At 40.6% G+C, this 14891-nt stretch overlaps 1 protein-coding gene across 2 annotated transcripts in view; it reads right to left on the bottom strand.

Moving 5' to 3' along the window:
- Positions 1-814: 814 nt before the first annotated feature.
- The window catches only part of RAB3C (RAB3C, member RAS oncogene family), a 131116-nt gene continuing 117039 nt past the window's right edge, over positions 815-14891 (bottom strand). For both annotated transcript variants that reach the window (XM_075019802.1, XM_075019801.1), the window contains exons 4-5: positions 12960-13084; positions 815-1062 (exon numbers count right to left, since the gene is read on the bottom strand). In XM_075019802.1, coding sequence (XP_074875903.1) covers positions 875-1062; positions 12960-13084 — 313 coding nt within the window. In that variant the 3' untranslated portion in view covers positions 815-874. The remainder of the gene's footprint in view (positions 1063-12959; positions 13085-14891) is intronic.

Below are 14891 nucleotides of genomic sequence, written 5' to 3'. Positions count from 1 at the left end.
GAACATCTGAGCGTAATGGATTTGGCTCTGTCAGGGGTGATATAGAACTATGTGTTTAATATCTCACGCAGGTAGAAATTGAAAGAGCTAGTCAGCCCTCCAGTACTGCAGTAGGTACTATCAGGATCTCTGTAATGATGTAATGAGAAATTAAGTCCAGTTTCAGAAAGGTATTAGATAGATATGCAGCTCCCATGGAAATGTAACATACTAGCTACCCAAACAGGATGAAGTACCTAGTATCTGAGGTTCTGCACTGAATACCCACATCCAGTTGGAAACTCACAGGTAAGTTTGGTGGCTTTGGGTCCAGAAACTAACCTCTTTCTAACTTCTGCAATTTCCAGTCAGCCATGATAAGTGTAGATTTGCCAAGGCAATATGCTCCAGGAAGTGTCCCTTATACAAATGATCTGGACACAATGAGGGATTGGCTCACTAGAGGAATATTTCTAAATTGATTTTCAGTCAGGAGAAAATGTAAGCAGCATCAGGAAGCTTATTCTAAAACACCTTGGCCACTACCCTAAGGATTCAACTGTATAATTTGAAACTGATGAAGCAAAACTCAGTTCTAGGCAAATGTGGTCTGAGGACATGGCACCAGCTGAAGTAAGTGTAATGTAAAACAGTAAAAAGAAAAGAGAAAATAATAGCCCTCCTGCATGCAAAAGCCAGATGCTAACAAATGGATCGTCCTTTCACACTAATAGCCTCTCCATCCCCATACGTATACTTGACCAGCTGCTGATGTAAAATAAAAGACTTTTCTCCCCCAAAATTAATAAGACAGTATAAATAAAGGCATATAGACCATTCATAAATACTCTGTTGGCAACAGAACACACTGGAGCTGCCTTTGCTGATAGCTGCATTAACAGCCGCAGTTGGGCTGCTGTGGAGGAGGGGTGTCCTTTAGCCGTGTGTTCTGCTTGCTGGCAGCAATGGTGGGATCTGTCTCCAGACTTTCCGACATTTTGTCACAGATGATATCCACGAGTCGCTCAAACGTCTGCTTGACATTAATGTTGTCCTTGGCACTTGTTTCAAAAAATTCAAATCCTAAGAAAATAAACAACACGTTTATATTCAATGCATATTCCAGTATCTCCAATAAATATACAAACTTCTCTTGGGCAAAGAAGAATGGAGAGACACTGAGAAAGTAAACATGTGAGAGCACGCTTATAAAAGAGTGATATTGGAAGAGCAGTTAAAATTGTAACACAGTCAGAGTAAGTACACTAATGCTATTTGCGCTATACCAAGGCAGATAAAATCAGGACTGGACCAAATACATTCCCTTAGACAAATTCTGCTTTAAAACAGTTTAATCTAAAAATTGACATGAGTTTGAGAGTATTATTATCTTAGAAATGCCCTATATACCTAGCCATCGGGAAGGAATAATCTACTGCTCCACCTCTAACTGCTAATTTCCTCTGAGCACTATTCAGCTGGAAGTGGCCACTTCCATCATGTCATTAACCTGGTGCCAAAACAGACAACTGTGTTTGGAAATAACCAGCCAAAAAAAGACAAGAAAGATTTCTGCAATTTGATATCTACTTAAGTTAGAGGTGAATCCATGGAACCAAAGGGACTCCCAACACCACAAACCAAACTAATAAAAAATATACAAATGCACATAAGGAAGAAAACTTCCTTAATTGATTTGTATAGGAGGACTTTTTATCTATCCATTCCCAATAACTACCCTAAAGGCAAAAATCAGAGCTATCCTTGACCCAGAAGGGACACGGGAAGCCTTTATGGAGCAGAGCAAGCTTTCCTAAGCTCTATTCTCTGCACCCATTTGTCCCATATTTCATCCCCCATGTCCACCTCCTTCATCTGGGCCAGGTTTGCAACTTGCTGGTCAGCCTGCAATCCAGCAGGCTTCTGCCAGTGCTGGGTCTTCCCATGTTATTGCTTCCTTTGCAAAACATTTATCTTTTTTAACTTGTTTGTTTTCCAAGCCTTTTCCCCCATGCTCCACCTTTTCCCACAGTTACCACATTGCTCACCTGAGGGTTCCCAGGCAATTTAAAACTATCCTAATTCTGTCTTTCCACTACGTAAGGGTTTAATGTTAAAATAGTTTACAAAATGTCTAATCCACTGGTAATTTCACAGAAATGGCTTAGTCTTTGCACAACTACTTCGATTCTTTCTGATTAAATCTGAATAACAATGTGCAACTACCACCATGTTTAATTATGAGAAAAATCCCAGTAAGAAAATGTCAATCCCTTGAAACTCTTGGCAGAAGGGCAGAAAACACCTTTTTGTGGTTTGGGTTTTTTTTTTAATGTTGTGTGTGTTTTCTAGTGAATGGGCTAATCTTTTATTTCAAAAGGCCACTTGAAATTTAAACACAACTACTTTGATACCATTAGTACAATGTATTTGATATGCCATGTAAACAGGATATAATTTGTATATTCAGTCCAATAACTGCTTACCATGTAGCTTTTGCATGTTTGAGTGCTAGCCTAGAATTACAGCGGATAATTATATTTAGCTTGGCATGATATACCAGCATGCACTAATATCCAATGCAAAAACTTAACTCTCTGTTCTGATTTTTTTCATATTTTTAATTTACATAAGGTGCCCTGTGCTGAAATGTCACAAAGTGCTAAATAGTTTAAATGCATAGGAGCTAAACACGGGCCAAAGTTAGTGTTCATAGGTAGTTTAGATAATAAGAGATATAAATATTGTACAGGGATTTGGTCATACAACTTCTAATAACATCAGCAAGAAGTGTAAAGATAACCTCACAGGTATGAGCGTATGTTGCCATGAAAACTTTCCTTTCCACATTTCTCTGGAAAGCAGGAAAACTGTACATAATAAAAGATCGTCTACAGAAATCATATACTGAGAGGAGGTTTGAATATACACGGCATTGTTTTAGTTTAGCTTGACTTACATGTCTCCTTTGTTCTAAACTAGAAGGAAAATGGGGAAAGTCAGTGTAGCCTCACTTGCTTGTGGCCTCAGCCCTCCTGCAGAGCTCCATGCAGAAGAAGACTGTTCAGATTGCTTGGGGACTGCTTGGGGGAAGGAAGATCCTCTACATTTTCAGTGCTCTATGTTGAAACCCAGCTGCAACTCTAGCACAGCAACACAGTCAGACCCTTCCACAATGGTTAGTGTCTGCTCCACAGGAAACAGGAGGAAAGCAGCCATTCCAAAGAGGAACAAGCAGGACCAGAGGGCAGAAAAGTTGAGGAACAATGGGAGGGTGCCTGAGAAATGACACACCAAAGCCTTGGAGAAGGCGACAGGAAGAAGAATGAATCTTACGGACATTTATGAGGGGAGCAGTTTTTACAGATAAGAAGACAGAATAACTGGCACGTAAGATGATCACAAAATGGCATACATGACAGGTAGGTAAAGTGAAAGGAAAAGAGTCACAAAGAGGAGAGACCCATGTCAGGAAATAACGTAACATGGATCAAGAAAACAGGCCCACTATCATGGAGGATGTTCTGCATAAGAACACCATGAAAAACTTAGAGGCACCCATTCTCCAAGTAAAATAGAGGCTTACAGAGTGTTCAAGCACAAACATATTTATTCAAATAAAATAAAAATAGGCACTACAGCTGTGGTGAAACCGATGGAATTTTAGTTCCGATTTTGATATAAGAAGGAAACTGCAGTCACACTAGTGGTGTAGCTGGGTATCGGGCTGTGCCTGTATACACATCCCATCAACTTAGTCATTAATTACCCAGGTGATCTAGGACCTCCCCAGCTACTCCCTGCATAGATGAGACAATGAACTGACCTGTGAGAAAGTGACTGAACTCCCAGCTGCCTCCACAACAAAGTATTTGCTTTACTCTTTACAGGAACTCTACAGGTGGGAATTTTGGACAGTCCTAGAGATTGCCCCACAAGCAGCCTGGGCCATCTGATAGGAACTATTTATATGCTTAAATGTGCTGATAAACATCTTAAGTAGATAACAGGGCATGCTGGTGGGGTCCTCCCCAGGCAGTTCCTGCTGTAGAATGAATTCAGCTGTACATAGGTAAGATGCACAAGATGGTCTGTGAAAACTGTTCTTGTAGATGCAGAAATGGTCACACAGCAGAGTCTTTTGAAGCCAGTTAGGACAGTTAAGAGATACTTTATGCACAGTTTAAAGTAATCACTGCCATGGGATCATGGTATGTAGCAAGCACATAGGACCAGCCGGATTACAAGAATTCATGAGAACAGGAGTTCAGAGAGTCTCATTTGATGTAGCTGAAGACACCATTCCAAAGACCCTTGCAACAGAGGCTGCTGTTGCCATCTGGGCAGCAACTGACTGTCCTGTGTAGGGGATTCAATTCCCCACATAAGTGTTATGTTATGCAAAAGATCCCAATAAATTAGGGTTTCATTTTTTTTTGTTTAACAGAAATGCTGTCTGTGGAACAGTTTCAAAGAGATATGAAGCATTTTTCCTAGCAGAGTGTGCCTGGAATAAATACCTGAATTCTGGTTCTTTTCCATTTTATTATGAAATATTTGCAGACCTTTTCCCTGTGACCTCTCCTCCTGACTCATCTTGCAATTATTTTACTAATAGTGCTTAGACACTCTAATCTTCTAAAATGCCTGTGTATGAGGTGTCTCAGATCTATGCCTTTTAATGCTTGCTTCAGGTTTTTTTTTACACTGCTCATTATTAGCGGAGAGAAAAATTTTCTGTGTGTGTGTAAGCCTGAAATGAGGCAACTCTCTGGTGATGCTCAGGGCAGCAGAACTCAAAGAACACCATGTTCCCACCACCCGTGATGATCTGTACTGTTGATGTGGATAAGACCAGGCAGAGCAGATACTGCAAAGATATGACAAAGCCCAAGAGGCAAGTGAATAGGTAAGGCAGAACAGAGCTGAAACTGAGAAAATCCAGAATATCAAACTGCTGCCTGAACATGTGAACAGTGTGTGTGGAACATGCATCAAGATGCTCTAATTTAAATGCTTCTTGTGTGCTTAATTCCATTTTCCCTTTGCTGTCCTTATAGTATGTCTCTTTCCCTTACCTACCTTCTTCCCAATAGTGTTGACTCAAAGAAAGCTGGCCAGTTCTCAGCAGCCCCCGCAGAGCACTACAGCAGCATTGGCCAGCCAGGAAACCTGCATGTTGCTGCTGTTCACCTGGTGAGCTGTAATGCACACAGAGCAGTCTAGATAGCTGCCCTGAAACACATAAACAGCCTGAATTACTGACTTAGGTCCCCCTCTGCCTTACACCTGCCCTGGATCTGCAGAGGCTCCTTCATTGACACTTGTTAACGCTTGTTTATGCCTGCCTTTGAAAAATAAGGAAGAAAGAAAACAACAGAGAGGAGAGCCATATGCAAAGGGAAGAACCTTCTGCACCTCTCATCTTCCTGAGAAAACGTGACATCAAGAGGACACACTAGCTAACAAATTTTAAGCACAATTCCACAGACATTACAGATGACAGCTATGCTAATGTTTCCCCAGCTGATCAGGAAGACCTTCTGGTTTCAGAGTGTTTGTACACCACCAAGAGAATTTTATTTACCACTCCTGATGTTATGTTTATAGATATCCTCAAGGGTGTGTTCCCGCAATAACTAGCCTTCCTTGAAGACAAACTTGAACTGTGATCCTTAGTGCTGCTCTTGCCAGTGCCCTGTTCAATCCAGTATTTTGAGGAGTAGTAGGAGACTGCAACATCAGAGCAAGAAGTGGCTGCAGGAAGCTGCTTCCTTTGTAACACAGTGGTGTACAAAAGGCAAGATCTAGGAAGCCATGGGAATGAATCATTTAACAATGTCATGGTATATAAAGGAAAAAAGCTAATGATGCCTTATTTTCTTGGATTTGCATCCTGTGGGCAGTTCTCAGGGGGCACTGGCAGGCACTTATCTTCTTGCTTGCTGTGATTAGTATCTAAATAAGGTTTGCATTCACATCGCAGGCTGTCAGTCAAGGCAACTGCAAGACCTTTCTTCTCTGCTCAGATGTCTACTTCCTCAGAACTGTTAATATCTTTGAGACCTCTACCCCTCTCTCTGAGAGACACAGACACACATGTCATGATTGCAAAGGTCACCTCTCCAAGGAAGCTGGGCTGAATGTAGCTGATGGCCATTGCTGTTCTTCAAAGTATCTCTTACACCTGCAATTATGGTAGCAGATCTGGTTACACTGTACTCTGCTTTTTAGATCAGTTGGATGGGACCTCTACTGTCCACACAAGCCCCAGGGCTGGACTATGTTAAAAAAAGTATTAAAACAATATTAAGCCCCAAAATAGGACTTTGCTAATATTACCTCAGTGAAGAGCAGTTCTTTAGCACCATTCTGGATAGAGCTAGTGTAAAGATTGTTAACAGAAATGCTAAGAAATTTATCCAACCTTTAGGGTGGCCAAATTTATTTTAAAAAAGCGCTAAAGGTACACTCTTAGCTATGACAGAACGGACAGATTTGAGGGGCAGTTACTGGCAATGCTCTAGTGAACACGTTCTTTTCCAGTCTTTCAGAACAGAAGGTTTCCATATAAATTCCAGTTATACTGATTCTGATTGTGGCTTCCAGATAATTCTTAAATGACTGCATTTGGGAAATTAGATTCCTGGCAAAGAAATTTTCAATTGTTTGTTTATGAGAGACATTTGTTGAGCAAACACAAGCCCTTTCTTCTCATTGTCATTAAGTAACTTTCCTGTAATGCAGCTCCAAGTGTGTGAAAGCAATGGCAGGTTGGCATTTCTCCCCCATAAAAAAACATCGTGGGGATGGGAGCCTTTAATTGCTCTGCTGATACCCTGTGTATGTTGTAACTTAACAGAAGACTCTGGTGTTTGTCAGTACTGTCAGTCCAACTCCTTCCTCCGGCACTAATGTTTGCCCTTTAAAAAGAGCTAAAAAAAAGTAAAGGATGGAATTACAAACAGACATGTTTCTGCACAGCCTGATTATTTTCATTTTTAATGCAAAGTTAGATGCAGCCATATGTCCATGCTCTTGAAGCCGCTGGCGACCCTGCCTTCTGCACCACAGCCTCCAGCCAGCCGTGGAGGCAAAACAGGACTTGCTGTTCTAGAAAGCTGTGTGCAGCAAGTGCCACTTGATTTCTGATTTAGATGCCAAAATTGCAGCCCTAAAAATGCCTCTTCAGTTGCTGCCTAAACTCACAGATGCCTAATACCCCCAGTGTACCCACAGATGCTTAAGGTACACATTACCCCCCCAGGGCTCATACCCCAAGGCAAGTGAGGGTTCACTCCAGTCCTGACGGTGGGCAGCTGCTGTTCTGTGCCCCAGGCCTGGCAGGATTCAGAAACCACTCACTTTCCTGCCCCATCTCAGCAGCAGGCCTGGTCTTGAAGGCTTGTCACATCACACAGAAGTGCTGGATGCCGGATTGCACCCTGTATGAGCACACAACACTGACAAACACTCCGCTTTCAGGCTTGCTGGGGTGCTAAATGGGTTTAATTTGAAGAAATCTAATCACCCCTGAATTGGGTCTCTGGTGTCTCCCGAGCACGACCATTATGTACATACATGCCTGAGCCAAGAACAAAATGAAAACAAAATAGGCAAGGTGGGCTGATTTTGGTTTGAAGTGAGAAATTTTCTTCTCATTTTTGGTGGAATTTATTTTCAAAGCACTGGAAATGAAGGGGGGAGGGGTAGGGGGGAGCTGAAAATAAAGGCTTTAAGGAAGAAATGGCCCAAAAGAGATGAGAAGAGAAAGGATGGAGAGGGGAACCCATCCCAAAATATGCAAAATTTGGTATGTATATAAAATCTGAGGGGTAAAATGACTACCCCTCTGAATGACAAGCTGTGGAGGTGCACTGAAGCCCTGGGCACTGCTGATGCTGGGGCACATAGCATTCACAGCCCCTTGTAGGTGCCCTGAATGGAGCGTGAGGGCTGGCTTCTGCTGGCCCTTGCAGAAGGGAATGGTAGAGCTCAGCCAAAAAGGGCCTGTTTCATTTTGTTTTCTGACATTAGTTGGTGGCCTTTGGGAGAGACAGTGCTCCAGGCTACATTTAGAAAGAGGTAAGCGTACCCTGAGGCACGCTCAGAAATGCTGGATTCCCCCAGCCATGGGTGACCCTTGGTGGCAGAGTGTAAGAAACGTGGAGGCACAGAAAATATGATGGGAAGGGCATTGCCCTGAAAACTGCTGGACAGAACATAGAGCCAGAGGTAGATTTTAGTGGGACATCACACTAGATGATCGCCAGAGGTCCCTTCCAGCCAACATTACTATGATACAACAGCTCCGTTTCCCAGAGCCTTAACCAACCTGAGCCAAAAAGGTGGGATAGGACAAACAAGACCTTACAGAAAAGGTGGCCAGACATTTGGGGCAGATCTTGCAGTACCCCCATAGTAGCTGGTGCAGCATAAACACAATAGCAATGGTTTGGATCTATGGCAGGATTGTACTTTTGCAGCAACCTTAGGCGCCCTGGTCTTAAAGACTCTGTATACTCTGTAATGGCAGTACTTGCAATTTAAAACTAATGAGTGTTGAAATAATTTGTAGCACACACATAGCAAATAGGAGCACACAAACAACCAAAGAACACATATAAAATTATGTACCTAATTTGCATGCACAGCAAAATGTCATAAATTGAGAAACTGTATGTTGAACTACATATGCAACTGTCCATTTGCATGTGCAGTTACTCAGTCTCTTCAAAGCTCTGTGCACACCTGTGCCTGCTAATCCTTTGCCAGAATGTAGATCACAATGTATCATACAGACCGCAAATAAAAGGAACCAAGAAATTCATACCGTCTGTCAGTCATTCTTTTTATTTCTGTTCTGACAAGTGACACCAAGCTTTGAACTCGGCTGCGATGCAGGAGATGAATATGTCAGAAAAGCTGTGTAAGTAATGCAGCTGGCAAGTGTGCATGCATTTTTCTTGCAAGAAGTTCCAAGCCTTTTTTACTAAAATGCTTTAAAGCATGTAAGTGCTGACTATATTGGGGTTTCACTCATTAGCCAATACATGTAGTGCTCAGAGCAAACATTCCTGAAGAGACAAAATAGTATAAGCATTATGTTCCACACCCTTTTTTTGTAGTGATTAGTGCATAAACTTGTTTAAATGTGTTTGCTGTGTTTCCTGTGTCAATATTAACATTATGTTAATTAGTTCTCTCTACTGGCTGGTTTGTCATGTTTCTGTATTTTCTCAGTATGGTATCTCTGTGAGGTAAAGTTACATGACTCAACTGAATTTATTTGAACCTGTCTGTTTCCACCTCATTCTTATATTACTCCTTTAATGATGTTATTAAGTTAAACAACCATGAACTTATTTCTGAAAAATGCCTGTACCACTTACAAAAAGTACTGAATAGGGTGACAAGGAATGGCTAAGGTGTGACATGGTCTTTGTGTTTGGAACGACAAAATAATCTGGGAATTTCAGCCTGGAGAAAAAGGAGGGGTATGATAGAGGTCTCTGAAACCAACCATGTTGCAAAGCAGGTAACGGCAGACAATTGTTCACTGTTTCTCAAAATACAACAGTGAAGAAACGTCAGATAAAATTAGCAAGGGGCCAATTCAAAGCAGAAGCAGAAAACTTAGATAAACTGCACATATTTAAAGAATGTTGTGGATGGTAAGATTTTATATGGTTTCAAAGACATCCTTGGACAAGTCCATGGGAAAAAATTGTGAAAGGGCTATTGAATATAAAGATACTGTCTTTGGTTCATGAGACCCACAAATATAATTTGCTACAATCTGGGAAAGTATCACTGTATGTTTGTTCTTTTATACCTTTCACAAGGCACCTACTTCTGGCCATAACAGTAGGTAAGGTAGTATGCGGCTTGCAGCTATGATCTGTGGTGGTATTGCCAGTGTCATTCTCTATGTCATTAACACAAATGTCAAAAAAATCTAAAATGTAATCAAGACAAAGTCTGTCTTCATAAACATTCTGTTCATTTCCCTTCAGGGTCAGATCCGGTTTTCTTAACCATTCCTTTTCTCTTTTGTGAACTTGCATTAGTGTTATGAGAGAGGTACTCGGAGCTACCATAGGATACTTGACTAGTTTAGCCAGACCTTCAGAGGTAATGAGGCCTATTGCTGGTTGATCTAAACCACTTGTTTGGGTTATACTTGAGAAATAAGTAAGTGAGACATTTAAAGAAATGATTGATTACACCTTGTTAATAAAATTGAAGTCCACACTTTTCAAAGAGGTCTGCAGCCACAATAGAGGCATAATTTTCTGATGCTGTTCTCAGCAGGACACCATATTTCCTGGAGGGTTAAATGCCCAGTGTTCTTTTTTGACCTTTTGAAAACCAGGCCCAAAATGTACATGTATGCATTTTCTCAGTGACTTCAAATAAATGAGGGCTGAAAATAAAACCACACTTGAGAATAGAGTGTTTCACGACATACTGTTTGTACAGCTCTCGTGCGTTGTGCTTGCTTGTAATTGTGGCTGCAATCAGTGTTGCAGACCATGGTGTTCAAAGGGCCCACAGTCTTAAAACTTCTTGCGGGACACAAAAATCTATATCATTAATTTTAAAATGTGCCCGCAAGAGATGTTATCAACTCACTGGCAGAGAAAGAAAAGACAGTCTTAAGTGTTTGACACAACACATGCCCTTCAAACTGGCCACCGTGGCCAGAGCACTTACTGCAATTCAGGGAAACTCATTCTTCTGCCTTTCCTGATACCACCTCCCACAATCTCTGAGCAGACTTAAGAAATGATTACAGCTGTACAGGAAACATATAAACATTTTTGTGTACTGTCTGAGTACAGTAAATGACATGCTGCATCAGAGCCACAATTTATCGAATACAATAATCTGCCCTTGAGATAGCCACAGGACGTATATCTGAGAAAGGAAAATCCCAGAGTAGATAAAGATGGGAATAGAGGATAATCTGTTTCCATAAAGATTTAATTCTAAATCCCAGGAGTTAAAGTTTGCTTTAAAGCCTGAAACATGAGTTTTGATATCTATCTCATTACTCTTTTTTTTTTTCCCCCAAGCATTGGTTATTACAACTGAGGATTCTTGACTGCACAACATGCAAAGTTCCTTCTTGTCTTGCTAAATTCATGACCTTTGGGATTCCTTGTCAACTCACTGCATTAATCTTTCCATAGGAAAATAGTTTGAGGAATAGAAATTCAGATTAGTTACATGACTTAAAAAAAAATCTTCAACTCCACATTGCAAATTTACATTTATTGCCAGACATTTTAGTGTCTGGTCTAAATTTGGGGTAAAAGTATACAGTTAATTCTTTTGGATGTCTTTCTCCATTGTATACACTTCTCTAGCTCCTAGTAAAATGAATAAATATTAGAAATGCTTACAGAGGGAAGAACAAGTTATAGAAATGTATACAATATGACAGGTGTTTCTGCAAAGAAAAATATCCTCTGTTAAATCAGGTACAATGGTAACCATTTTGGTTTTGTTGGAAACAGTTTTAGAAACTCAGTTCTTCACAAATGTTGGCAATTTTTCTGGACATAACCCACTGCTAAACCTTTTCTGTCACCTTTCAAGGACTAATTTATGGTCATTTTTAATGTATACTTTTGAGGCAAGCTTTTACACATATTTAATGATTATTTAGACAGATGCAAGAGGAAGATATGTTATTCTGATAAATTATTTACCAGGACAAGCAATTGTATAACTAGAAAAATTATTTTAAAAAATAAGGTCAGTGAGCTATGAATATATGTAAGTTTAGAACCATCAGCATGGGTTTATATCCAGAACAGGTGGTATACTGTGAAAAGCCGCCATCTCTCTCTGTTTCCCATGCAGTTACTCCTACAACACCCTTTACCCTAAACACCTGTATAAGAATAGTGACAATGAGATCTTAGTTATACACATATTCACCAGACTGAGCCTTTACTATGGCCAGTTTTAAAAATAATACCAAACCCATGCCCAGTACAACACAGAAATTGCCCTCAAATGATGCCAGGGTTTGATCTGCACACCTGCTGAGCATGCTCTGCAGAGATCAGCAAATTTGAAGAAAAAAACAGGCCAGGTAGTAGTATTATGATGATGCTCTGGAGATTTTCCATTACAGTTTGTCCAGTGTCACCTCAAAAACATTTCATGGTGTGAAAGGATATCACTGCTGGGCAGAAACAGAAGGAACAGAGATATTCACAACTCTGTAATTTTCTGTGTGGACAACATTTGCCTGCTAGAGGGAGATTTTGTGAAACAGAGGTTCATGTTATTTACACCTGTGTAAATGTGCAGTAGGTGAATTGTTAGGAGTGGGAGCTGGATATTGGGATCTTTCTGTTTCGGATTATTGGTATTGGAAATCATAACTCAAATGTTCTGAACTTGCAAAAAGGTGTAGTTCACATTTTGAGTAAGGTGTTTCTTTAATCTCTCCTCTCCTCATTTTTTGTTGTTGTTGGTTTTTTTGGTGTTTTGTTTTTTAATTCTTCCCTGGCTAGGATGTATCTGCCTATAGCTATAACTATCTAAATATATTGTATATATACACACATGTGCCTAATCTTGCTGCTTATCACAAAGGCCATAAAGTACTTCCTTTCTAAGGACCTGCATAAGGAACATTTTATCAGATATGTCTGTCTTTAGCCTAAGCCAGCCTCTGAGCCAGTACTGATCTTGTGGACACTCCTAGATGACAGAAATATCACAGCTCTGCATAAGGTAAACTCTGGACACATGTCCATTCTAATGATGTTACAGTATTAGTGATATCAACAAGGACAGTTCAGACCTCAGCCTGCAGAAACAAAAGGGAGGTGGTGTATGACTATTCTTTTACAGCAACTGTATCATGAACATTTCATCACAAGTAGTTCAGCAATTAATGACATTACTTTGTGCATTCTCACAAGCAGTCATAAAGCTTTTGTCATTTCTTTTCTTACCAAGTTGCTCTGCTAAATGTTTGCCTCTCTCAGTGAAGATTACCCGTTCATCCTCCATGTCACATTTGTTACCGACCAAAATAACCTGGGCATTATCCCAAGAGTATGTTTTGATTTGAGTTGACCTTAAAAGAGAAACAAAGAGAGAGAGAGAGAGAGAAGTCAAACCAAAGAAAATTCCCCTTAAATCAATTTCAAACATTGTAACAAGACAAAAAAGACAATACTGATTTTGACATCTAGGGTAACCTGATTCTGTTTAATTCTGGATTTCAAATAAACTAAGGATTATCTGTCAGAAATTATTATTACAGGAATAATATCAACACAGGTTTTACTTTTGCTTGTTAAAACAAGACAGTCTTTCAATATATTCTCCTGCCACCAACCTTCTTTCTGTATTTTTAGAAAGAAGCAGTGACACTTTCTCCCACACAATTAAAAAAAATATTTTCACATTTTAATGCAAACCTTATCATCTAAACCCAGAGCTTTGAAACAAAATCAACAGCTTATTTATTTCTTATCTTTCACCTTTAAAAACCAGGATCTAAATTTATCAGCAAAACTTCAAAGCCATTTTACCTTTCTCCTGTTGTTTCTCTCCAGCATGTTCGATTATAGGTCTTTGACCTACCAGGACAACAGCAATGTTTACATTGTGCATTAAGCCATGGACAGGGGCTGAGTTTGAACTTTGATTTACTTTCCATTTAAATTATACAAGCCCTAACCATGACTACAGCTGACCTGGAGTATCTGAGGCCTTGAAACACCATGGGACCTTGAGTGTTGGTGGTGAAACAGCTTACCCTACAAAGCTCTCTTCTGCAGTTTGAATGCGATGCAGCTAATGGGCAACTTAGGAGCACACCTGGCTGACTGCCACCATTCTGCTGATGCTCAGACTTGCTCTGCAGGAAGGAAAACTCCATGTCCTGGTTCCAGGCTCAGTCAAGAGTGATGCTGCTGGCTACCACCCTCTAACTGAGAGCAGTACCTGCCCTCGAAGGTAACACAGGGCACAGCAAGCTTACTCTAAGCACTTACCCTTTGCCTTGGACTTGTGACTATGACTGGCTTTAGGCTCTGAGTCAAGTGCTTGGTAGGATATTAATCTCTCTTCTGTCCCTATATGATCAACGGAGAAAGAAAAAGGTGTAGAACATCTCTCTCTCTCTCCTCCCCTCATCCCTTCTTGGACAAAATGGGGTGCTTAGGAATACTGCACTGGAACAGAAATTAACCTGCTTAACCACACACTTAGGAAAGGGCACCCTGGAATGGAATCCTGCTGTGTATCAAGGCCCTAGGTCTCTGTGAGAAAAGGTGGAATAGCTTCAAAAATCTGTCATCCAAGTGTTTTGGAAGCTGGTCTGTGTGGGTGTTAAGTTCACTAGTGACCCCTTCTCATAACACAGCCGTTATCTCTACATATTCAGATCCCTGTCTGCAAAATGTTCCATGCACAGAAAAGATCATGATGTAGTATGACAACCATTTCTATTGAAAGAGAGAAAATGGATCAAATCTCTCCATCTGGCTTTGCTTATTGCAAGACCAGAGGGATGGATGTGGGAGAAAACTGCTACAGCCATCCTTGTAACCCTGGGTCGAATGCCATTGCCCACAGGCAGACCCCTCTTCATGAGTCAAAGCACCTTTAAGCCATGTATGATGGGTTTGCAGTTCCAGGCAGAAGAATTTAAGGGGAAGGATCATACTGCCTTTAGGGTTGTTTTACTTCATCAGAATGACCAAAAAGAAGCTGAAAAAAACCCCAGGCATTTTGTGCTACGGACTGTTCCCTTGGGCCTGCCCTAATCGTTCCTTCAAGAAATGGACACTGTGCTATTTTTAATCTGTTTTATAGCAATTTGAGTAGGTGTTCATAAGGTATTGTGACCAAAGCAGAGGCCAGAATTCCCTCCA

The sequence above is a fragment of the Buteo buteo genome, chromosome Z, assembly GCF_964188355.1.
Source record: "Buteo buteo chromosome Z, bButBut1.hap1.1, whole genome shotgun sequence".
Taxonomy (NCBI): Eukaryota; Metazoa; Chordata; class Aves; order Accipitriformes; family Accipitridae; genus Buteo; species Buteo buteo.
This window is presented reverse-complemented; position numbering and strand designations above follow the sequence as displayed.